Source organism: Heterodontus francisci, chromosome 5, assembly GCF_036365525.1.
Source record: "Heterodontus francisci isolate sHetFra1 chromosome 5, sHetFra1.hap1, whole genome shotgun sequence".
Taxonomy (NCBI): Eukaryota; Metazoa; Chordata; class Chondrichthyes; order Heterodontiformes; family Heterodontidae; genus Heterodontus; species Heterodontus francisci.
In genome coordinates this window covers 94633877-94660318 of record NC_090375.1, presented here as the reverse complement: position 1 = coordinate 94660318, position 26442 = coordinate 94633877, and the positions used below count along the sequence as shown (strand labels likewise).

At 44.0% G+C, this 26442-nt stretch overlaps 1 protein-coding gene across 3 annotated transcripts in view; it reads right to left on the bottom strand.

Annotated features, from left to right (window-relative positions):
* The window catches only part of spidr (scaffold protein involved in DNA repair), a 328957-nt gene that overhangs the window by 235741 nt on the left and 66774 nt on the right, over positions 1-26442 (bottom strand). For all 3 annotated transcript variants that reach the window (XM_068031805.1, XM_068031806.1, XM_068031807.1), the window contains 2 exons: positions 12109-12365; positions 5417-5517 (listed from right to left, as the gene is read on the bottom strand). In XM_068031805.1, coding sequence (XP_067887906.1) covers positions 5417-5517; positions 12109-12365 — 358 coding nt within the window. The remainder of the gene's footprint in view (positions 1-5416; positions 5518-12108; positions 12366-26442) is intronic.

Sequence of the window (26442 nt, the reverse complement as noted above, 5' to 3'; positions counted from 1 at the left end):
CAGTTCAAAGAAAATGCTAAATTATTGTATTCAGAAAGGAAATATAGAGATCAGAAATTATTCAAATACATTAACTGGCTTTAAAACTTTGCTTTAACAATGCTTTAACATAACTTTCTTCACCCCTTTATGTGGTACAATCCTGACTCTTCTCACAAGACTTCTCGCTCTCCATCTTTACAGGTTCTCTAAAAACATAAATTACAATCTCACAGGGTCCCAAAACGACCTTAATTATGCCTCTTCCAAGCCGCTTCTTGTAAACACGACATCCCATTCACCCAGCATCTCAACCTCAGTTATACCTGCTCTGATGACTTCTGCTTCAGCAGTAGAGCTTCTGAAATGACTGCTTTTTTATCCAAGGCGTCCCCTCAGCTGTAGCCAATTGCGCCCCTGACTATATTGCCCATATTTCTGCTGTTTACCAATGATGACTCGTGCGCTCATTCCACCTCACTAGGCTTTACATCTGCCAGATGGTATTGCTTGGAGGATGAATGTTAGTCAGGACACCAGAGAACTCCGTTACACTGTTTCTTACTTCTACCGGAGCAGGCAGACAGACCCTTGGTATTATGTTTCATCTGAAAGATGCAACCTCTGACAATGCAACACATGCTCAGACTGTAATGATGTGTCAGCGTAGATTGTGTGTTCAAATACTGGAGTTGAAAAATTGGACTTGAACCCACACCTTCTGATTTAGTTACTACAGAATTAAGCTTTGAAATATAAGCTTCAGGTGCATCTCATGTTTCTTCTGAGCAATCTGCAACTTCTCTCATTTTTTCTAGGTTGCACAACAGGCCCATCAGTATCTGAGGGTCAGGGAAGTGTATTTCCAGGGAGGGTACAGACCCTTTGTCAGAGTAGAGGACAGAAGGAAGAGGGAACATTTGCAGCTGGAATGTTGGCAAACCTTTCTCTCTTAGGCTGCAGTTGGCCTAATATGTGTTGCCATTATTGTTTCCCTTATATTTCAAGTTTCTGGCATTTGTAGTTACATACGAACATATGAATTAGGAGCAGGAGTAGGCCATTTGGCCTCTCGAGCCTCCTCTGCCATTAATGATGATCATGGCTGATCTGACTTCCGCCTACCCCCGATAACCTTTCACCCCCTCGCTTATTAAGAATCTGTCTACCTCTGCCTTAAAAATATTTAAATACTCTGCTTCCATTGCGTTTTGAGGAAGAGTGTTCCAAAGACCCACGACCCTCAGAGAAAACATTTCTCCTCATCTCTGTCTAAAATGGGTGACTCCTTATTTTTATAAAAGTTACTCCTGACAATGTAGCGGCCCGCCAACATCATCCAAGCTGCGCATGCGCAGCCTACGTCTTGCCAGGACTGATTGGCACATGCGCAGGAAAAAGTCATCGCACAATGCCAACATCATCGAGCGGCTGAATGGGGCACTTTGAGGCTGGAGCTCGATCCCCGCCACTCATTCTCCCCAACTCAGCTACTCTCTCCCGCCCCACTGGCCCCTCAGCCACTCGCTCCAGTTCTCGACACTTTTTTCCCCCTCCCCCCCACTGACAGCTTCCCACCCCACCCCGGCAGCCACTCGCTCCAGACCTCACCACTGCTTCCCCCCCACTCCCCTCAGCCGATTGTTCCCCACTCCTCGCTTGCCATCCTCCACCCCCACCAACTCGCTATCTGGCCACTCGCTCCCTGATTTCCACCCCCCCCGCCCCCTTCCAGCCCCGAGCTCTAGGCCGCGCCACTTCCCTCATCTTGGCCACTCGCTCCTACGTCGACCTATCACCCCTCGTGTCCCGCCATGCTTCTTGGGGCGGCGCGCGGAGAACGATCAAATGTGGGAGCAAATGGCCGAGCAGGGAAGTGGCACAGCCTGGAGCTAGCATCTGGGTTGGGGGGGACGGGAGCGAGGGGCCACAGAGTGGGGTGGTGGGGGGCTGGGAAGCGAGGAGTGGGGAACAATCGCCCTAGGGGAGGAGAAGGGCGGGGAGCTGGGTGTAGTGGCCAAGTTTGGAACGAGCGGCTGAGGGAGGGTGGGGGGGGAATGGCGAGGCAGTAAAGAGTGCTTTACTTAAGGGAAGGCAGCGGTGAGAAGATGGGCACAGGAGGGACCGATAGAGAGAAGCGCAATGGCAGGAGTGAGCGGGGGACTGTTGAGGGTGGGACGGAGGCGGTGATGGCAGCTATTGAGGGGATTTTCGAGTTGAAGTTGTTTATCTGTTATAAATCCATCTTTAATCCTGGCAGCTGCCTGAACATTGCAGACAGTGACATTTCAGTGGAAGAGGCTGCATTTGCACATGTGCTAGTACTGCAACACCTAGTGGTTATGTTGTCAAATGCAGCCTATTTTTAAATAGTTCTAGATTCCGCCACAAGAGGAAACATCCTTTCCACATCCAGTTTCTCTCAATGTCTACTTTACGGCATTATGTATATTCAGTGCCTTTTCATATAATACATCCTTCACCATTTCCCATTTCCTTTCACCTTTTCAATAAAAACCTGATGGGCATCCAGCAATTACTTCATTTCTTCCCCCACTCCATCTTATGTTTCAATTACAGTTTATTTTTATTTTGTCTAATACAATGTGTTAAATAAAAAATTAAAAGGGGAATGTATATAAAACTTGATCAGAAGCTACCCTTTTCACAAAAAAAAAGCTAAACTTTTGCTTTGACCCCTGGGATCTGAATTCAATCCACCCCAGATCCAATGGATAAATGTCTCCTCTCCCTGTCAATTGGAAGGGTCCCAAATAAAACAGGATTGGACAATTTTAAATCTCTTTCTAGTGGGCACAATCCTGTAGCTCAAAACTACCCATTATTCAATATCAAATTGCAGTTTCATTTAGGACTGCTGTTGTGGGAACTGAAAAAATTGACACATATGCAGCTGGAGATTCTTTTCCGAGGTTGTAGCGAACTTTACTCTGCACCTGCTTTGTACTGTACCTGACTTAAGTGTTCAATGCTAACACTCAATGCCAAAGACAAAAAATTAGCCAATACTCCTTACCTTGGCAAGTACAAAAATTAATCAGAGGAATTACAGTTAAAACTGTAAAACACAGCATCACCATATTCAGATAGTTTTTAAAAAATTAAAGGAATATGTGCACATATTATTGCACCTAGCAAGTCTGCACAATGATCACTCATGTACTTTAGTACTTTATACTATTAATTGAAAACAAACTTGCCTCCTAATACAGCCATTAAAGCATACTTGTATTCAGTTGGGACAAAGCTGGTTATACCAACACTTACACATAACAGAATGGATCATAAATTATCTAAACCTTGAAAATTATATAGAAACAGAAGTGCATTTGGGACTATAATAGATAATAACACAATATCAGGATTTATTAATAAACTATCTGAGCTCCACTCTCATCGTTAATGATAAAATCTACAACCCCCATCCCACCCTATGATGGCATTATCATTGAATTTTATGAATTAGTGCTCCCAGTGCAGAGCCTCAGATGATTGGAATACACACTAGGAATCCAGACATAAATTTCTGTCAATTAATGTTAATGGATGAAAAATCGTGTGCAACATGCTGACCTCCGTGCCGAAATTCCTGAAATATGCCCACGTCACATGAAGTTCTGTGCAACGAGTGTTAACTCATAAAATCTATCTTATAGCCTTATAGTATAAAGTAGCATATTGCCTGATGTACTTAGAGTGAGCTGTGAGGAGGATGCAAAGAGGATCCTATGTGATTTGGACAAGTTGGCGAGTGGGCAAATGCATGGCAGATGCAGTATAACGTGGATAAATGTGAGGTTATCCACTTTGGTTGTAAAAACAGAAAAGGAGGATTATCTGAATGGTGATAGATTGGGAAAGGGGGAGGTGCAACGAGACCTGGGTGTCCTTGTGCATCAGTCGCTGAGAGCAAGCATTCAGGTGCAGCAAGCCATTAGGAAGGTGAATGGTATGTTGGTCTTCATTGCACGAGGATTTGAGTACAGCAGCAGGGATGTCTTACTGCAGTTGTACGGAGCCTTGGTGAGACCACATCTGGAGTAGTATGTGCAGTTTTGGTCTCCTTATCTGAGGAAGGATGTTCTTGCCACTGAGTTAGAGAGTTATACAGCACAGAAACAGGCCCTTCGGCCCATCATGTCTGTGCCGGCCATCAAGCACCTATCTATTCTAATCCCATTTTCCAGCACGCCCCATAGCCTTGTATGCTATGGTGTTTCAAGTCCTCATCTAAATACTTCTTAAATGTTGTGAGGGTTCCTGTCTCTACCACCCCTTCAGGTAGTGTGTTCCAGATTCCAATCACCCTCTGGGTGAAAACATTTTTCCTCAAATCCCCTCACCTTAAATCTATGCCCCCTGGTTATTGATCCCTCCGCTAAGGGAAGAGGTTTCTTCCTATCACGGCTATCAATGCCTCTCATAATTTTGGATTCCTCAATCAGGTCCCCCCTCAGCCTTCTCTGCTCTAAGGAAAACAACTCTAGCATATCCAGTCTCTCTTCATAGCTGAAATGCTCCAGCCCAGGTAACATCCTGGTGAATCTCCTCTGCACCCTCTCCAGTGCAATCACATCCTTCCTATAGTGTGTTGACCAGAACCGTACACAGTACTCCAGCTGTGGCCTAACTAACGTTTTCGTTTTTAGTTTTAGTTTTTTTAGTTTTAGAGATACAGCACTGAAACACATGGAGGGAGTGCAAGGAAGATTTACTAGGCTGATCCCTCGGACGGCAGGATTAACGTATGAGGAGAGATTGGGTCGACTAGGCCGATATTCAGTAGAGTTTAGAAGAATGAGAGGGGATCTCATAGAAACCCATAAAATTCTAACAGGACTAAATAAGCTAGATGCAAGAAGGATGTTCCCAATGGCTGGGGAGTCCAGAACCAGGAGTCACAATCTCAGGACACAGGGTATGCCTTTTGGAACTGAGATGTGGAGACATTTCTTCACTCTTTGGGTGGTGAACCTGTGGAATTCTCTACCGCAGAAGGCAGTGGAGGCCAAGTCATTAAATATATTCAAGGAGGAGATAGATATATTTCTTAATGCCAAAGGGATCAAGGGATATGGGGAGAAAGCGGGAACAGGGTACTGAATTAGATGATCAGCCATGATCTTTTTTGAATGGCGGAGCAGGCCCGAAGTGCCGAGTGGCCTACTCCTGCTCCTATTTTCCATGTTTCTATGAGACCTGGGTGACAAATCAATCAGAGTTCTAGATAAAAATGAAAGAAGGAAAGTTAAAGCACATAAAGGGTGATATATACAGAATTACAGAATATACAGAACAGAAACAGGCTGTTCGGCTGTTTAAGTTCTACATGAGCCTCCTCCCACCAAGCTCATGCACATAAATGGTTGAAAAAGTAGAACTGCGTAGAAGTTTAAAAGTTGTACAGGAATCCTACCTGCATGAGTTTTGGAATCAGTTAGAGACTGATGCCTCCAAAAGTTGATGGCAGACCTCTCTCTGCACTGCAGTCTGTTTAACCTCTCTGCTAGTCCTCCCCTGTAGTGAATAAAATAATTTAGTTAGATTTATCCTAAATGGCACTAATTTCACAAGGATATTACAGAACACAACAGCTCTAGTTCTTAACATTCTGATAGTATGCGCAGTCACCATCCAACTAGAAAGATTTACAGCATAGAGAAGGCCATTTGGCCCACTGTGTTTGTGCCAGCTGAAAAAAAGCTATCCAGGCTAATCCCACTTTTCAGGTACTGGTCCACAGCCCTGTAGGTTATGGCACCTCAAGAGCATATCAAAGTGTTCTTTTAAATGCGATGAGCATTTCTGCCTCTACCACCTATTCAGGAGAGAAGTCTGGACCCCCCCACCATCCTCTGGGTGAAAATAATTACTCAACTCCCCACTAATCCTTCTACCAACTATTTTAAATCAATGTCCTCTGTTACTGACCTCCCTAACGGAAATAGCTCCATTCTACCACTCTATCTAGTCCCTTTCTAATTTTACACACCTCAATTCTTCTCCCCTCAGCCTCCTCTGTTCCAAAGAAAAAAACCCCAGCCGATACGATCTTTCCTCAGAGCTAAAATTCTCCATTCCTGGCAGCACCCTTGTAAATCTCCTCTGTACCCTCTCTGGTGCAATTACATCCTTCATGTAATGTGGTGATCAGAAACATACGCAGTACTCTAGTTGCGGCCTAACTAGTGTTTTATACTGTTCTTGCATAACCTCGATGCTCATATACTTGAGGCCTCAGCCGATAAAGGAAAGTATTTCATATGCCTTCTTGACCACCTTTTCTACCTGTCCTGCTACCTTCAAGGTTCTGTGGACATGCACTCCAAGTTTCCTCTACGCTTTTCAGAATCCTACAGTCTTCTGCAGACTCCCACCTAAGCAGTGGTCAGAAACCAGTGACTGCTTCCACCTCAGCAGGAACACAGATTGCAGCTCTGGTGGCAGCAGGGGAGAGAACTGATAGCATCCTGCAGGCCAGCTACCAGAGAATGGCAGCTACAATGTAGGATGCTGTGTGTCAGGGCTTTCAGAATCTGTTAGCTACCATGAGCTCAGTCACCCTGTTGATCAGTGGGGACCCAGATCCGGGGTCCAGTGGAATGGTGATAGCTGGAGTCCAAGGCCCTAAGTTCTGAAATTCCCTCCCTAAACCACTCTGCTACGCAGCTGCACTTTCTATCTTGAAGACACTCCTTAAAATCTCTGATCAAGCTTTTGGTCATCAGACACCTTACGACTTAATGAAGCCTACCTGGAAACATCTTCGACCACTTGCCCCACCAAGGCCATCACAGTGGTGATGTGGCACTTACCATCAGATCATACCTTGGCCTGACTCCTCTGGCACTTTCGCCTCCTTCAGGCATTTCACCTTGTCCTCTCAGCTCTCTTTCAAAATTATCGTTCTCTACTGCCTTCCTAAGTACGATAAAAATTTTATCATAGAGATATCTTCATTGCTTTCCTCCCTCCGCACCAAGCAACATCTCATCCTCAGTGATTTCAAACTCCATCTCAACTCATCATATTCTCTCTCCTGAGTTCACTGCCCTTTTATCCTCCCGAAATCTCTCCCTACATGTAAACACCCCAACCCATTTTCACGGCCACTCCCTCAACTTTGCCACCTCTCATGGTCTTGCTAGTCCCGTCGTATTAATTACAGATAAGGCTATCTCCGATCACTTCCTTGTATCGCTATCCACCCACAGCCCTTCCACACCCCAACTCTACCTGATTCTATATCCGTCCCTGAACAAACTATCCCCTATTCACTTACAACTGCACTTTCAAAATCTCAAGAGCCTTTAATTCTCTGTTCGCCACAAGATTTCGGCAGCTCCTGATTTGCTCCACTGTAATCCTCATCTCCACCTTTGATGCCCTAGTTCTCAGTAAAAAGATCCGTTCCTCGAGTACAGCCCTCATCTCTACTCCCTTAAGTCCAAGGGACGCAAGACTTGGAAGAATATGGTGGACAACTGGTTTAGCCATCCATTGCCAGATCTGGCTGGACCATTTAAAACACTATTGAATCCTGTTGTCATTTGCTAAAATTGCTCATTATTCCAGGATCATCTTGGAATGCAAAGATAATCTTGGCTTCTTTTCTCTACTACTAGGTTTAAAAAACCACCTACACCTGTCCCCTCCACCCTCACCTCCAACAATAATAGCAAGGAACTTATGGACTTCTTTGTCACTAAGATCAGAACATCCGATCAGCTGCCTCTGCCGCATCCCTTCCACTAGCCCACCTGGCCAAACTTCCTATAATGCTCCCTGCTGCCCGAGCCCTGAAATCACATCTTTCTCAAGTTTCTCTTCTATCTTGCCTCATGCCCTCTCTGAGCTTATCTTGCCCATGAGACCCCACCCTCCTATTCCCTCGATGCTATTCGCACTAAACTGATCACCCAACTTCCCCTCTTGGTCCTCATATTAATCGATATTGTAAACGGTTTTCTCTCTCCTTTACATCTGCCGTCATCACCCCCTCCGCAAAAGAAAATGCTTGACCCCACTGCCCTTGCAAACTATAGCCCCCATCTCCAACTTCCCTTTCCTCTCCAAAGTGCTTGAACATGTTGTCGCTTCCCAAATCTGTTCCCATCTTTCCCGGAACTCCATATTTGAATCACTCCAAATCAGGTTTCCGCCCCGCCACAGTACCAAAATAGGCCTTATGAAAGTCACAAATGACATCCAATGTGACTTGACAAAGGTAAACTTTCCCTCCTTCTCGACCTGTCTGCAGCCTTTGACATGGTTGACCACACCATCCTCCTCCAACGCATCTCCACTGCCGTCCAGCTGGGAGGGACTGCTCTCACCTGGTACAATTCTTATCAATACAATTGTAGCCAGAGAATCACTTGCAATGGCGTCTGTTCCTGCTCCTGCACCAATACGTCTGGTGTACTCAAAGGATTTATACTTGGCCCCTTCCTATTTCTCATGTACATACTGCCCCTCAGCGACATCATTCAAATGGTGTTGTTTCATATGTATGCTGACGACACTCAGCTCTACTTCACCACTACGTCACTCGACAACTCCACTGTTGCTAAATTATCAGACTGCAGACAGTCACATAGGATGTCACTTCTGGCTTTGATAAGAGCAGTTTCGGTCCTGTGACAGTCCAGCCTTCCTGTCCCACGACCAATTAAATCCCTTAACTGAGCAATTATTGCCCAATTAAGGGCCTCACCCGCTGCCGCATGGCACAAAAACAGTGGGGGCTGCTTTCTGGCTCTGGGGTGGGGGGGGGTGGGGACTCTCGTTAAAAAGGGACAGTGCCTGAACGAGGGACCAGGCATCAGGAAGGGGGACCCGCTGAGAGCCACCCCTCTGCCCTTGCTAATTGCCAACACCCCACAACGACCTCCTCTGCGTCCCCCATCCTGTGAGACTCGGGTAGGTGCTCCACGAGCAACAGCCACTGCTCAGTGAAAGAGCTTCTGGTCTCTGATTGGTCAGCAGCTCTCAAAGAGCGGGACTTTCATCGCCAGGGTCTTTGATCCTGTGGAGGGCCCGCCAATGTTCACTTAAGTGCCTAATTGGCACTAGATTCGGCGGGCCTTCCACAAAAGAGGCAACACAGGGTTCTCAGCGTCGCTTTTTCCGAATGCCGAGACCCCCGTCGCCAGGATAAAATCCTGGCCATCATCTCATATGAGTCCCAGGTTAACAGTACCACCTGAGGTATGGTTCTTACATTTGTGCAAATACCGGCCCATGTGATCCTCTCTTGGTCTGTGATTCCTGCCATCACTTAGACATTAATGAGGCAAGTTTTTTTTCATTCATTCATGGGATGTGGGCGTTACTGGCCAGACAAAATCCTGGAACTCCCTTCCTAACAGCACTGAGTGTACCTACCCCACATCAACTGCAGCAGTTTAAGAAGGCAGCTCACCACCACCATCTCAAGGGCAATTAGGGATGGGCAATAAATTCTGGCCTGGTCAGCGACACCCATATCCCACGAGCAAATAAAAAAGACTGCCTACTTCCTCCTTCATAATGTCGCCCACCTCCACTGCAGTCCATCTGCTGCTAAAATCCTCAGCCGTGCTATTGTTACTTCCAGAATTGATTATGCCTGTCCAGCCGCTATCCTCCAAGATGTATAAACTTCAGCACAGCTGTCCATCTTCTATCCCACAGTAATTCCTACTCGCCTTACTGATCTACACTCAATCAGTTCCCCAAAGACCCAAATTTAATGTTCTGACGCTTGTGCTCGAATATCTTCATGGCCTCAATACAATTGCTAGAATTGTCCAGAACGGGATTCGAACCTTAATTAACCTTAAGCAGCATGCTCTGCCTCAGTGATGTGAATGATACCACTAAAGCCAATACTCACCCCTAGAGTGAATATTGGGAAGGCACATATTAAAAATCAGCTAGCCTGCTTGGCTGGGTGGAAGTATTGCATGTGCACTTTATCTTTCACAACTTGATTTACAAAAGAATAACATTGTTAATAATACAACAAGCATTGAACTGTGATTCATCAGCAGTATCTTATACCTAGTTTTCTGTTAACAACATAGTTAATCATTTTTAACAAGTGTTATACACATCTTAAGTGCAAAATCTCAAGTGGAACTTTCAAATACAGCACTGGCTTCAATGCAAAGGAAAATTGGGCAGGCTATACAATAGGTGGCCAATCTGATACAATCAGTTTTATGTCCTCTTCAAAGTTTAAAGTTCTGTCCCATGTTATTATACTGCAATGAGACAAAAAAATTGCTGTAATGCAATATCACTCCAGAGCTAGAATTCTCCCTAGAAACAGAAGCAACAAGAAACACAATGCCCAGTTATGTTCTGTAATTTGGAAATCTGTTTTTAATCTGTCTGCAGGCTTGTGACCGAGGGTCCTTTATTCCCACAATAAGAATATGGACTATCCATATTACTATTCAACATTCACAGGAAAATGTGAACAACGAACAGTATAACAAACTGCAAACCCAATATTAGGAGACGTCATCAGGACCACCTGAGAGTATAAAAACACAGCTCCCTTTGCCAGAATCTACAAATCAAATGGTTAATGCCTCCATTCAAATAGCAGACAAAAATCACATATAAACATTTTCAGTTTTCTATTCCTAGCTTTGTGTTTTAACATAAAAATTAGAAATGTGCAAAATAGAAGACCGGTTAATTTGCATTTAAAAAGGGAAAGGAAAGGTTAATTTGAGTGTGCCTTATCATCAGAACTCAATTCTAAGATTTTGATTTGATGACACAGATTCTCCCTTATCCTTTCGGAAACTACTTAGAATTGTTTATTTAAACTAGATCAGCCTGCCCTCAATCCCAATAAAACCCTGCCTGCCTCTGAGTTGTCAGAAGATCCAGGGGCAGGGAATGGGGACAGATGTGAGAGTCAGATTTGTCTTACAGAATACACTGCTGGTTTGGGCTGTTGTTAATATGTTGTAAAAGGTTTCATTTCACAAATGAACATGATGTAACTAGAGTTCAAGTTCCAAATAAATGATCTGGACACTATAAAGGGGTACTAAAATCCCTATGCCTATTAATTTTCATATTTAAAATAACTGTGATCCTTCCAGGAGACATAATTTTTGACTTGCAATACAGTACGTTCCAAAACATGAGAAAACAAACTGAAGTATCAAGCAATAACATTTTCTGGACATTGGCACACCCTCAAATCCTGCACGAAAATAAATCTCATGACTTTAGCACCCCCTTTGGTAACTTCTGGACTTATCACTGTTACAAACTATGCTTTGTGCACTTGAGATTTTTTTTTGTCTTGCAATTGATTGAATGCATGTATACTTGTAGCCGAAGCCAGCGTCCAACTGCATTTTCAGTTTAATTCCTTCTATTCATACATCGCGAGGCCTGTATTCAGGACTGTCGGCATTTTTGGAACTGTATCAACTTTTTTTTTGAAGTGGTTAATCAACTTTATCTGCTTTTAGCTTAGCATGTTTAACTAGCTCAATGTTGAGAAATCTGAGGCACATTTGTTCAGAATGCATTTTAAAATAACCTTCAATAACCAAAGGGCATAGATTTAAAGTGATTGGTAGAAGAATTAGAGGGGAATTGAAGAGTTTTCACCCAGAGGTGGTGGGGGTCTAGAACTCACTGCCTGAAAGGGTGGAAGAGCAGAAACCCACAATGCATTTAAAATACTTGGATATGTACTTGAAGTGGTGCAAGCTAAAAGGCTACGGACAAAGAGCTGGAAAGTGGAATCTGGTTGGATAGCTCTTTTTCGGTCAGCACAAACATGATGGGGCTAATGGCCTCCTTCTGTGTCTTAAATTTCAACGATTCTGTCGTTCTATGAAAATGCAAGTGTGAAGCACTGTTTGGTACAACTGAAATTTATCCTAGAAGGGAGAACCCACTGTGAGATTAATAGGAATATTTAGTCTAGCCATTGATATGATATTTCCCAAAAATCCTTCATTAAAGACATAAAATATTTGAAGAGAAATTCCAAAAGTAAAATTACTGCAAGAGAAAAACAATCATAATGGATACATCTTCAGTATTTGTATTATCAAACAAATAATACAACATGGCATCCTGGCTAACCTTACAAATTTCTTCCTCTTTTTGGCAGAATCTTCTGGGGTTTTGAATTGCTTTCTCTTTTGTTTCTCAGGCGTCTGTAGAAATGCTTGTGCACTTTTCAACCAATTGCTCGCGGATCTGAAAGAGGTCTTGCCATTTTCAGACCCACAAGCAGATAGTAGTAGTTGTTCAGAAAAAGATGGAATGGGCTGTTCACGCAGCTTACTTTCTTTAAAGTCTTCATTATCAGATGAAAACTCCAAAATATCTTCTGCTGTCTAGAACAAGATAGATCTAAGTTATTAATATAGCATTGTATTTTAAATGTACCTTTGTGCTGGTTGACAGAAGAAACTGGTCAATTACAACAATTTTTAAAAAAAATTAAGTTTCCAGGGCTGACAATTCTGCAGAGTTTCTTTCCCTTATCAACCATTCACCACTAGGTTAGAATTTATTACAGCTTATTTTTCATATTTATGAAAATACTCTGCATTCATTATTATCTTCTTTGATCATGGTTGCTTGGCATCCTCCCATCTATGAAAGATGACGGGCATGCAGCAAACAATCCATTTAGGTGGGGTGTCTTCTCTTGGTGCACCTTGGCTGATGGCTGTGAAAGCCAATCCTTGAGAGGCAGGTTCTGCCACCTGAAGCTGCCAAGTGATGCTCTGAGTTGTTGTTTTCAGCATTGGCACCTGTTGCCAAGCTGCTGTAGCCACTGGTCATTGTGGTACTGCATGCCAGTCCACAGGATGTATTTTTTTATTCATTCATGGGACGTGGGCTTCACTGGCTAGGACAGCATTTGTTGCCCATCCCTAATTTCCCTTGAACTGAGCGGCTTGCTGGGCCATTTCATAGGACATTTAAGAGTCAACCACATTCCTATGGGTCTGGAGTCACATGTAGGCCAGACCAAGTGAGGATGACAGATTTCCTTCCCTGAAGGACATTAGTGAACCAAATGGGTTTTTACAACAATCGAAAATGGTTTCATGGCCGTCATTAGACTAGCTTTTAATTCCAGATTTATTAATGGAGTTCAAATTTCACCATCTGCCATGGTGGGATTCGAACCCATGTCCCCAGAGCATTAGCCTGGGGGTCTCGATTACTACTCCAGTGACACTACCACTATACCACAGCCTCCCCCTATCGCCATTTCTGTCTTTCACCAGCTCGTGACACCCAGATGTGATAGTCGACATTTAAGGCCTTCGTGTCATGCTTGCAAGCATCCATAAGGGGAGCTTTGGGCAGCCCACAGGTCATCTGGCCCAGGCTACCTCACCACAGAGAAAGTACTTGGGCATGCAACCGTCTTCCATCCTGCGGGCGTGTCCGATCCACTGAAGCCGCCTCTGTTTGATTAGTGCCAACACATCTGGGAGCTCTGCCTTTGAGAGGACTGCCACATTTGTGATTTTGGCCTGCCAGGATATACCCATAATGCACCGCAGGCAGCGAAGATGGAAATTATTTGAGCTTCTTTTCCTGGTAGCAAGGTGCTAAGAATACAGGTCTTATAAACCTGTACAAGTTGGGTGGGTTGCACCTGAACCGGAACTGGACCAACATCCTTGCAGGGAGGTTTGCTAGTGCTATTGGGGGGGTTTAAAATGAATTTGGCAGGGGGATGGGATACAGAAGGGGGTGATACACAGCCAAACACAGAAAAGAAACTAAGTCAGTCTGGAATAAAGAGCAAATACAGACCTGTTAAGGCACAAGCAAATAATGTAAGGCTGGATTGCAGCTATTTTAACACAAGGAGTCTTACAAGTAAAGCAGATGAATTGAGGGCCTTGATTAACAAGGAAATCCCTTAATTCCCTTAATCAAGGGAAGTTGATTAACTTCCCTTGAGGGAAGGGCAGGACAGGCAGCTTAATATTCCAGGGTATAGAATCTTCAGGTGTGACCGAGGGGGTGGGGGGTGGGGGGGTGTAGAAGAGGAGGTGGCATTGCACTATTGATCAAGGAGTCAATTACTGCAAGAAGGAGGGATGATATCTTAGAAGGTTCCTCAAATGAGGCCATATGGGAAGAACTTAAAAACAAAAAGGGGGCAATCACTTTGCTGAGAGTGTACTACAGGCCTCCAAACAGTCAGGGAGAGATAGAGGAGCAGATATGTAGGAAAATCTCAGAGTTGTAAAAATAATAGGGTAATACAACTTCCCCAGTATTAACTGGGATAGTCTTAGTGCAAAAGGCTTAAAGGGGGAAGAATTCTTAAAATGCATACAGGAGAGCTTTTTGAGCCAGCACGTAGAAAGTCCTACAAGAGAAGGGGCGGTACTGGACCTAATCTTAGGGAATGAAGCCGGACAAGTGGTAGAAGTGTCAACGGGTGAGCATTTCAGGGATAGTGACCATAACTCTGTAAGATTTAAGCTAGTTATGGAAAAGGACAAAGATGGACCAGAAATAAAGGTAATGAATTGGGGGGTGACAGCCGATTTCTATATCATAAAATAGGATCTAGCCAAAGTTGTCTGGGAGCAGCTACTTGTAGGAAAGTCTACATAAGACCAGTGGGAGTCATTCAAAAAGGAAACAGTGAGAGTTCAGGGCTAACATGTTCTCGTAAAAGGTGAAGGGTAGGGCCAATAAGTCCAAGGAATCCTGGATGTCAAGGGATATAGAGGATTGGATAAGGAAAAAAAAGGAGGCTTATGGCAGATTCAGAGTGCTGAAAACAGCAGAGGCCCGAGAGGAGTATAGAAAGTGTAGGGGGGTATTTAATGTAATTAGGAGAGCGAAGAGGGGGCATGAAAAAACACTGGTGGGCAAGATAAAGGAAAATGCCAAGGCATTTTACAAATATATTAAGGGCAAGAGGATAAGCAGGGAAAGAGTAGGGCCCATTAAGGACCAAAGTGGCAATCTGTGTGTGCAGCCAGAGGACATAGGTGAGGTTTTAAATGATTACTTTTCATCTGCGTTCACTATGGAGAAGGACAAAGTAGGTGTAGAGATGAGGGAGGGGGCTTATGATATACTTGAACAAATTAGCATTGAAAGGGAGGAGGTATTAGCAGTTTTAGCAGGTTTAAAAGTGGATAATTCCCCAGGCCCCAATGAGATGTATCCCTGGCTGCTATGTGAGGCAAGGGAGGAGATAGCAGGGGCTCTGACACAAATTTTCAAATCCTCTCTGGCCACAGGAGAAGTGCCAGAGGACTGGAGGACAGCGAATATGGCACCATTATTCAAGAAGGGTAGCAGGGATAAACCAGGTAATTATAGGCCAATGAGTCTAACATCAGTGGTAGGGAAATTATTGGAAAACAGTGAGGGACAGGATTAATTTCCACTTGGAGAAGCAAAGATTAATCAAGGATAGTCAGCATGGCTTGGTCAGGGGAGATCATGTCTAACAAACTTGATTGAATTTTTCAAGGAGGTGACTAGGTGTGTAGATGAGGGTAAAGCAGTTGATGTAGTCTACATGGACTTCAATAAGGCTTTTGATAAGGTCCCACATGAGAGATTGGTCAAGAAGGTAAGAGCCCATGGGATCCAGGGCAATTTGGCAAATTGGATCCAAAATTGGATCTAAAATTGGATCTTTGTCAATGGGTTGTTTTTGTGATTGGAAGCCTGTGACCAGTGGTGTACCGCATAGATCGGTGCTGGGACCCTTATTGTTTGTAGTGTACATTAGTGATTTAGATGTGAATATAGGAGGTATGATCAGTAAGTTCGCAGATGACACGAAAATTGGTGGTGTCGTATAGTGAGGAGGATAGCCTTAGATTACATGACGATATAGATGGGCTGGTAAGATCAGCAGAGCAGTGGCAAATTGAATTTAATCCTGAGAAGCGTGAGGTGATGCATTTTGGGAGGACTAACAAGGCAAGGGAATATACAAAGGATGGTAGGACCCTAGGAAGTAGAGGGTTAGAGGAACCTTGGTGTACTTGTCCATAGATCACTGAAGGCAGCAGCACAGATATATAAGGTGGTTAGGAAGGCGTATGGGATACTTGCCTTTATTAGCCGAGGCACAGAATATAAGAGCAGGGAGGTTATGATGGAGCTGTATAAAATGCTAGTTAGGCCACAGTTGAAGCATTGTGTACAGTTCTGGTCAACACACTATAGGAAGGATGTGATTGCACTGGAGAGGGTGCAGAGGAGATTCACCAAGCTGTTGACTGGGCTGGAGCATTTCAGCTATGAAGAGAGACTGGATATGCTAGGGTTGTTTTCCCTAGAACACAGAAGGCTGAGGGGGGGACCTGATTGAGCTATACAAAATTCACGGAGGTGTCAATAACCAGGGAGCATAGATTTCAGGTAAGGGGCAAGAGGTTTAGAGGGGATTTGAAGAAATTCCGTGTTTGGAATTTGGAAAGGGTGGTAGAGGCAGGAACCCTCACAACATTTAAGAAGTATTTAGATGAGCACTTGAAACGCCATAGCATACAAGGCTACGAGCCGTGCTGGAAAATGGGATTAGAATAGATAGGCTTGATGGCCAACATGGATATGGTGGGCCGAAGGGCCTGTTTCTGTGCTCTATGACTAAACATTGGTCTGTGCAGCTTGGAACTAAGGGTCAGCTTGGCGTTAGCCCATGCGCGATTCGCAATTTAGTCAAAGGTGGTAGCTGCTTTCCCTATGTATGTATCGGCTCTGCATCAATGGATAGACTGTCTGTCACTGTGGACCCAAGGTAGCAGAATTTGCTAACCACTTCCAGTGGGGTGTTATTTAGGGTGATCAGGGTAGAGATGCAACACCTTGTCCCATAACCACGGTTGTCCTGACACTTCTCGTCAAGGAGAAGAAGTTACAGGCACGGGAGAGACAGTCCAGGAGTCTTTGTAGCTGAAGTTTCCGTGTCAGTGACAAGCCCAGCATCATCAGTGCAAAGGAGTTCTCTGATCAGGATACGATGTGGTTTTGTCTTTGCTTTCCTATTCTTTGATCATAACTTACAATATTTTATATACTTTGTTACGAACAGATAGGAAATGATAGGGATGGTTTCCACTTTTAGCTTCTCAACTGGCTAAAGACGGTGTATTTTTATTAGAATTGTGTTTTAACCCTTGAGCATTTTAATGGTCAATAAAGAGACAAATGACAGGTTTCGCATAGGTTTAAACAAATATAAATGTTTATTAAATGCCCAAAAATATTCACAACTTCACCCACTTACACACACACACAAAAAAAGAAAAGATAGATTAAAATATAGCACGCATTTAGGTCACCCTCTCTGTACACTTTGTCTTTCACCAAACCATTAACATACCGTTTGCCTTTGCTCCATGCCCTTCTGGTCAGTTATTCTCTGTGACCTTGTCCTATCAACATCTTCTCTTTTGTAATCTCTTGCTCCACCCCCGCTTTACTTGCTTAAAACTTTTTAGGTTTCTAATATTTGCCAGTTCTGATGAAGGGTCACTGACTTGAAACGTTAACTCTGCTTCTCTCTCCACAGGTGCTGCCAGACCTGCTGAGTTCTTGTTTTTATTTCAGATTTCCAGCATCTGTAGTATTTTGCTTTTATTTACATGCATTTAAGTCTGAGGGTTTTCGGAGTTTGTTGTGAAACCTTGCTCGTATCCCTGGGAGCAAGATTTAAAAGCAGTGTAGGGCTGTTTTCCTCTTTCCTGGTTCACTGAAGTCAGATTTTGGAAAGTTTCAGATGGACGGATGCTTTACTGCAGGCTTCTTTGGTTAAATCTTAATCCAAGTTCAATGGCAAAAAACCATGTTACAATTTCTCAGGTAGGGAGTTTCAAGATCACCTTTCATCTCTGCCTCTAGGTAGTTTTAAGATGATATGCTGGCAGGCTCCTTCTCGCTGGGATGGATCTCTCTTCCTTATAGCTTTCTGGCTTTCTTTTTTCTGCACAGAAAATGTCTCTTATTTAATGCACTTTCTCAGAGACTTGGTTTCTGTCAGGTGACCCAAGTTTCTCTCTCATTGTGTTTTCATAAATGGTGTTTGATGGTGTGGCCATTGTTAGACAATGGGTTTGGATGTTGCTCCTCTCTATGCCATCTTGATAAACTGGTGTTTTTTCACACCCTTTATCCCGAGTTTGAGTCTGGAGTCTCCATGTCCGCGAAGTCATTGTTAGCCCAACCTGTTGAAGAGGAGTAGCTGTTAACATTGAACGGGCCATTTACATTTGTAATGCTTTCTTCAACACTTGACCAGACATGAAAATTTGTTCAGGATGGCAGCAGTTACCGTGTGTATTCGCAATACAGAACAGATCCATCTTGGTTTGCAGCAAAAGTTGTCTTTTTTTAGTTCAATTCATCAGTTCATTTTATAGTTCATAATTTCTCCTTGTGAGAACGTGACAATTTGTTTGCTGACACATTTTAGGGGCTGGCTGCTGCTCTGGAGATACGTACTGCAAGAATGGTACAGAACTATATCAACAGCATTTTATTTGATCTTCTTGGATCCCACTGCGTTACTCCATAGATGAGGGGTTGGCAAACTGCATTTAGGCCTCTGTTGCTTAGCATTGTTTAAAAAAAAAAGCAACTTGATCCCATTTGTACCTTCACTTTTGCCTAAGTGCTGACTCTCAACTTTTCCAAACAGCCCAACTGAGGCAAAGAGGTTGCCAACCCAGGGTACACAAATATCTCAGTCCACGGTCACTGAGTTATGAGTGGATCCCTAATATCTCTGCCTGCAAGGCACTGAGCTGCCCCTCCTTCCCGCAGGTCTTGGAGGCAAATTGCAAGGAACGTTTTGAACGGTCCAGCCACCTAAAACCTTTGCCTGAGCTTTCCTGTTGTGTACAGTGCAAGAATCCTAGTTGTGCAATAGCCTCAAATGGTGTCTTGCCCGGCAGGGTTAGCTGCCAAAAGCCAGGTCTGTAGTGGATATCCCTTGTCCCCCGGCATCCATCCTGCAATGTTCCTCACAGTCAAATAGTTGTTGGGGGGGTGGAAGCATGCTTTCAGTATAAAAGCATCGTAGCAGCTCCCTGGGTACCATGCAGGGACCTGTTTGATGATGTTCCTGTGATTGGCCACTAGCTAGACATTGACAGAGTGTATCGTTTTCGACTTACAAATACTGATGGCTCTTGTTCGTTCTTCTGATGGCCATTGTGTACAGTTAATCACACCCTGCACAGCAGGGAAACCAGCCACTGCTGCAAAGCCTCAAAGCTCTATCCCGCTGACTGCAGCGGTCAGTGACAGCCTGCTCCTGAACTGTTATAGGTCCAAGAAGGTCCATCTGTTGACTTCTGAGAGGCCTAGGTGCTGCTTGTGATGGTTGGTGAGTTTAATGCAGCTGTGAAATGCAGACTGCAAGATGGTTACTTTGAAGGTCACTGGCATTGCACACCTTCAGGATGCAGCAGTTTTCTTTGCAGGAGGGTGCAGAGATCAGTGACAGCCCGCCCAGAGAAGCACAGCCTGTTCCTGAACTGTTATAGGTCCAAGAAGGTTCATCTGCTGACTTCTGAGAGGACTAGGTGCTGCTTGTGATGGTGGGTGAGTCTGTACTTTCTCCTCCAAGTCGTTTATTCAGAACAAAGAAACAAGATCTCATAATAAGTAGAGAAAACTGACTTAAGTGTTGTATGGTAGCAAAAATGCAAATTGCGATCTGGAAGCTGGAAATTCCCCTGGAAAGTCAGACAGCAAAAGATCTTGTGATCAAGTGAGCTGTAGCCGACAGCCCCCTTTCCTTATGCTTCAGAAGCTTTCAAACACCAAAGCTGCTATGTTTTGTTGGCGGGTCTAAGACTGGGTGAAGCATCTGGTAATTGGGGTTATAATGCAATGGGGGTAAGTATAACATTATTGGAGTGTGACTTTTATTTTTAATTCAAACTTTACTAGACTGAGGTGGGCCTGACATGCAGCAAGAAACTGGTGAATTAAAATGGTGGAGCAACAGGAATAGTGTGGGCAGTCTTCAGATGCAATTTTTACCTTTATATTCCCCATTCCTACCAGGCGAATTGAGTTAAAATTGGCCCCAACTTCTTGCCATTTTGCACTAAGCTTTTAAGACAAAAACATCCTTGGTTTGAATTATAAAAAAGGGAGACCCTTATAAAATACAAATCCTATTAACATCCAAGATTTTTTTTTGCCTGATTAAATCAGTCCTCTCAAGAATCATCAAAAGGAAGATGTGCTAGATATGGCCTTCACCTCTGTTGACAATTCCTGTTGGTAAATAATTGCTTTTGGCTGGTTTGTACACAATTTAAGACAAAGAACCAGGTTTTCTTCAGACCTTCCAAGCCCGTGACCTCTACCACCTAGAAGGACAAGGGCAGCAGATGCATGGGAACACTACCATCTGCAAGTTCCCCTCCAAGCGACACAACATCCTGACTTGGAACTATCTCGCCGTTTCTTCACTGTCGCTGGGTCAAAATCTTGAAACTCCCTTCCCAACAGCACTGTGGGTGTACCTACACCAGACGGACTGCAGCGGTTCAAGAAGGTGGCTCACCACAGCCTTCTCAAGGGCAATTAGGGATGGGCAACAAATGCTGGCCTTGTCAGCGACACCCACATCCCATGAAAGAAGAAAAGAAAGTATGAAGTTACCAGTATTAGTGTCTTGTATGATAAAATTTTGCAAACGACTCTGAAGGTACACAAAAACAGAATGAACGCATACGGAATTTTTCCTCTGAGTGGAACTTAATAGAAATTTCTTGACTACCCACCCTCCTGTAGAAAAATCTCAGCAACCTCTTCTTTATCAAGATTGAGGGAGTCGTCAACATCTAACTGAGTATTGTAACTCATTTTTACAAAAGCTAGTCTAGAAGTGGATGGTTGGTGACATATGATATTTCAACCTGCAGCACAGGGATGCCCTGACCAAAAACAGCATACACTCTAACGATGCCAAGACTGGAAACGGGATTGTTATGCTAGGCTGCATTAATGCAGCATCATGACATTAAATATCACTCTCATGAAGCTTATAGGAAGTAATTCACTTTCAAGATTTATACGATCAGCCAAGACCGATGTCTGGTAGTTAAGGAAGAAAGAAAAATCTACAATATTTGCCATAGAAAGAAAAATTCCTATATCAATTCCTTCGGCTAAGTCTGTTTACAACAATCTATATAAATAGGCAGGGCACAAAATCTCTCAGAAAGTTACATATCAGTTAGCCCAATATTAGTAATGGGGTAAATACTTGGAGCATATTACAGGATGCTATCTATTAACAGTCATCTGAAGAGTGCAGAGCCCATAAAGAACAAGCAGCATGATTTTCAATTAACAGTGCTTCACAAGCCAATGAAATTTCTTGAGGCGATAATTGACTTTGTAAACAAAGACAAGGTAATTTATTTGTATTGTTCCAAGGCATTTGGCAAAATCCCATATGTGATTCTATTAAAATAATAAGAATCAACTAAATTAATCGTAAGTTAGCTATACTAGTAAAATACAGCATTTAGCGATGTTAATTCAAAGATTTCAGGCTGAGGCTTCAGTGGCTGTTATACAAGGGTCTACTGTGTAAAAATAGCCTAGTGTGTCAAAAGGAACCTATTTCAGTCAGTGTTACTGATAAAACATTGTTCTGAGGTACATTTAACTAACTAGGACTTTATGACTTGAAAACGAACAACCTTGCAATCAGAAACTTTTAAGAATACTGGATCAGCAACATTGAAAACTTACTTTGACTTTGTGCTTCATGCAAGGAAGAAGAAAATGTTCAGCCTGTTGAACATTTGATGACTGAACTCCAAATCCCATCAACCTTAGTCAGCACTACTTCAAGACTAAATCAGGGATGTCATGGAGAACTATTGTACACTAAAATGTTCCCACTGTATTTTACATTTTTAATATCTAAAATTATCAGACAATTAACAACTTTAAATGTTGAGTAGTCAGTATAGTCCTTGGCAGTTTGCCACATTTTTGCCATTTACAAATCCATTAACTGAGTTGCAACTTTATCATTTGGGTTTACTTATAGCTTAAATGCAGTAAGTCACCAAGAGGAATCATACACCCATACAAAATGTTGTTACCTCTCCTGAACAATTTTTCATAAAATCAGGTTTTTCCAAGACATAAAACAACGGACTAAAGTACACCTGTAGGTAAAGACCCTTTTCCACAAACACTTGCACTTCTCTCTTCACTTGTTCTACTACCCAAGCAATCAAATTATTTAAGCAGCTATTATTTAAGAACCACAGAATGGTTACAGCACAGGGGGCAACCATTCGGCCAGTCATGTCTGTGCCAGCTCTCTGCAAGAGCAACTCGCCAAGTCCTACTCCCCCGCCTTATCACCTTAACGCTTCAAATTTTTTTCCTTCATATAATTATCCAAGTCTCTTTTGAAAACCACAATTGAATCTGCCTCCACTATATTCTCAGGCAGTGCACTCCAGATCATAACCATTCGCTGCATAAAAAGGTTTTTCTGCATGTCACTGTAGCTTGTTTTGCCAATCACCTTAACTCGGTGCCCTCTCATTCTCAATCTATCCGCCAACGGGAACAGTTTCTCCCTATCTACTCTGTTCAGACCCCTCATGATTTTGAGCATCTTTATCAAATCTTCTCTTAATTTTCTCTTATCTAAGGAGAACAGTTCCAGCTTCTCCAATCTATCCACGTAACTGACGTCCCTCATCCCTGGAATCATTCTCGTTAATCTTTTCTGCATCCTCTCTAATGCCTTCATATCCTTCCTGAAGTGCAGTGCCCTGAAATGGACACAATATTCCAGTTGAGGCCGAACCAGTGTTTTGTACAGGTTTATCACAACTTCCTTGCTTTTGTACACTATGCCCCTATTTATAAAGCCCAAGATCCCGTATGCTTTATTAACTGCTTGCACAATCTGCTCTGCCACCTTCAATGATTTGTGCACATATACCCCCAGGTCCCTCTGTTTCTGCACCTCTTTTAGGATTGATTATTTTATATTGCTTCTCCTCATTCTTCCTACCAAAATGAATCACTTCACAAATCTCTGCATTAAATTTCATCTGCCACTTGTCCACCCCTTCCACAGCCTATGTTCTCTTGAAGCTCATCACTATCCTCCTCACAGTTCACAATACTTCCAAGTTTTGTGTCATGCCCAGTCTGAAAAACAACCGTGCACCACTACTCCTGTTCCCTGTCACTCAGCAAATTTCATATCGATGCTGCATCTGTCTCTTTTATTCCATGGGATCGAACTTTGCCAACAAGCCTGTGGCACTTTGATCAAATTCCTTTGGAAGTCCATATATACCACACTACTTTAACCGCATTATCCTCAACAAACCCCATCAGAAAACTCAAGCATATAAGTTAAACATGATTTGCCTTTAACAAATCTATGTTGGCTTTCTGTAATTAATCCACATTTGTCCAAGTGACTATTAATTTTGCCCCGAGTTATCATTTCTAAAAGCTTTCCCACCACCGAGGTTAAACTGACTGGCCTGTAGTTGCTGGGCTCATCCTTACACCCTTCCTTGAACAAGGGTGTAACATTTGCAGTCCTCTGGCACCACCCCTATATCTAAGGAGATTTGGAAAATTATATGGCCAGTGCTTCTGCGATTCCCACCCTAAGTTCCCTCAGGATCCTTGGATGCAGCTCATCCGGTCCTGGTGACTTATCAACTTGAAGTACAGCCAGCTTATCTAATACCTCCTTTTTATCAATTTTTAGCCCATCCAGTGTCTTAACTACCTCCTCCTACACACTGCAATGCTAGGTCGTGCAATGCACAGTAGACCACCACAATTCACGACACCCTTGCCAGGGCATACAGAACGGCTCTACTGGATCTATCAAGGAAACTGAATTGCATCTTCAGAAGTTCAATGGCCTGCTCGATGATCACTTGGGTTGATCCGTGGCAAGCGTTGTACCTCTCCTCGGTATGTGTGCGTGGGTTCCTCACGGGCATAAGTAGCCATGTCTGTAGTGGGTAGCTCTGGTCTCTCAGAATCCATCCAAGTGGGGGTCCAGAAAAGCTGGAGTGCTGAAGTATGTAGGCATCATGGCTGCTTCCCGAGAATCTTACACACACCTGTAGGATCCTCTTTCGGTGATCAGACTAATTGAACATTGAGCGAGCTGAAACTCTTTCTGCTGATGAAGGCCACTGGGTGGTCTGGGGAGCCTTGATGGCCACATGCATGCAGTCAATGACACCTTGCACCCGCAGGAATCCAGCGATGGACGCAAACCAAATGGCCCTCTCCAGATTGCACATGGTCACTGGCTCTCAATCAAGACATTGGTCACCTCCTTGATGCACTGATGGGCTGCAGACTGAGAGATCCCATACATGTCCCCAGTGGATCCCTGGAAAAAACCAGAGGCGTTGAAGTTGACACCCACAGTGATTTTCATGGCCAATGGCAGTGGGTGTACACCAAACCCCATGGGTCTAGGTCTGTCCTGCAGCATAGCACAAAGGTCAGTGACGGCCTCTCTGGAGAGCTGCAGTCTTCACTGGCATTGCTGCTCAGACATTTGCAGAAAGTATAGGCTCGGGTGGTAGACTCTCTCCTGGGGTAGGCTCTTCTGTGCGCATGTCAGTTGGCGTGCCCCTGTGCACCCTTCTGTGCCAGGGTCATCCCAAGACTGGCCCTCTTGATGGCAGTGAGGTTGATGATGTGCCCCAGCTAGAGCCTGCACATGCCTCCCTCTGAGTTGTCCCTCCTCTTCAACGGCGGCTGTAATGCCTGGGTGGATGAGGCCCATGGAATGTGGTCTCCCACTGAATCCTAGGCCTTCCAAGAAGCTGATCACCTCCCTCCACACATGCACCCGAGCCCCCTCTTCGGGGCAAGTGCCACTTCTCTAATATCAACCTGGCCACAACCCTCCCCGCCCCCCCCACCAACTCATTACACCTTCACCCCATCTCTGCCTATATCTGCCAGTGCCCTTTGCGCACCACCCATCCTGCCACCGCACGCTGGCTCTTCCAATCGCTTTGCTGGAAAGCCAGCCCTTATCCACTGCTTCCATGCTGTTTCTCATCTCACTGTCACCTCATTTCACCAGGCGGGGCTCCAAAGCCCTGTGGTCCCTGCACTGTGCATGAAGAAGGGAGTTTGGTAAGTGAGTGAATTTTAAGGGTTAATATCTCAAGACTAGTTTTGGTTTTGTTTACATTTAGCAATTAATTAAAATTCCTGTTTCAGTTAAGAGGCAAGTTAGGCTTCTTGCAGTTTTAAACAGGGGTATACTAATACTCAGAGTAGCTGAAGCTAGTTAACTAGCTTAAACTGGTTTCTGAGCTTTAACAGAGCTGACACAGCGTATAAATTCAGGGGACTCTCAGTGTTGCTTGTCTACATTGAGTGCTGCTGGAAGGCACAGACTGTGAAGAGGAGAGTTTGGTAATTGAGGGAGTTTGGTAAGGAGGGGAACTACAAATTAAGAAAATAAATTTGTGCACAAAGCGTAAAGTGGGAGTTTGGTGCCTGAGGGAGAGGCTCCTTTCTTTCTTTTACCTTTTTTCAGCCTCCAGTAGCTGCCTCTGTCTTCAGTACAGTGGAAGAAGTTGATTGGTGAGTAACTGATGTTATTTTACTTCTCATTGTAATAAAAAGTTTTTAAAGTTACATTATGGCAGGACAGCTCAGCCAAGTTGAATGTACATCCTGCGGTATGTGGGAAGTCATGGACACACCATGTGTCCTAAACGAACACATCGGCAGGAAGTGTCACTGGCTGCAGAAGTTTGAGCTCCAGGTTTTGGAACTTGAGCAGTGGCTGGAGTCCTCTGAGTCTGTCTTGCTTGCTAATTGGTTTTCCATTTTGGATACTGGTGAGGGCGATTGTTCTTGAGGGGAGTGCAGCCAGAGCAAAGTCTGTGGCACCACGGGTGGCTAAGTTGCACAGGAGGGGAGGAAGAACAGTGCAAGAGTAAGAGTGATGGGGATTCAATAGTGAGGGGATCAGACAGGCATTTATGCGGCAGTAAACGTGACTCCAGAATGGTGTGTTGCCTCCCTGGTGCCAGGGTCAAGGGTGTCATGAAATGGCGGCAGGACATCCTTCTGGGGGAGGGTGAACAGCCAGAGGTCATGGTCCAAATTGGTACCAATGACATAAATAGGAAGTGGGATGAGGACCTGAAAGCAGATTTCAGGGAGTTAGGAAGGAAATTAAAAAGTGGGACCTCCAAAGCAGTAATCTCAGGTTTACTCCCAGTGCCACATGCTAGTGAGCATAGAAATAGGAGGATTGATCAATTGAACAAGTGGCTGGAGAACTGGTGTAGGAGGGAGGGCATCAGATTTCAGAGACATTGGGACCAGTTCTAGGACAGGTGGGACCTGTACAAGATTGCCGGGCGACACCTTAACAGGACCGGAACT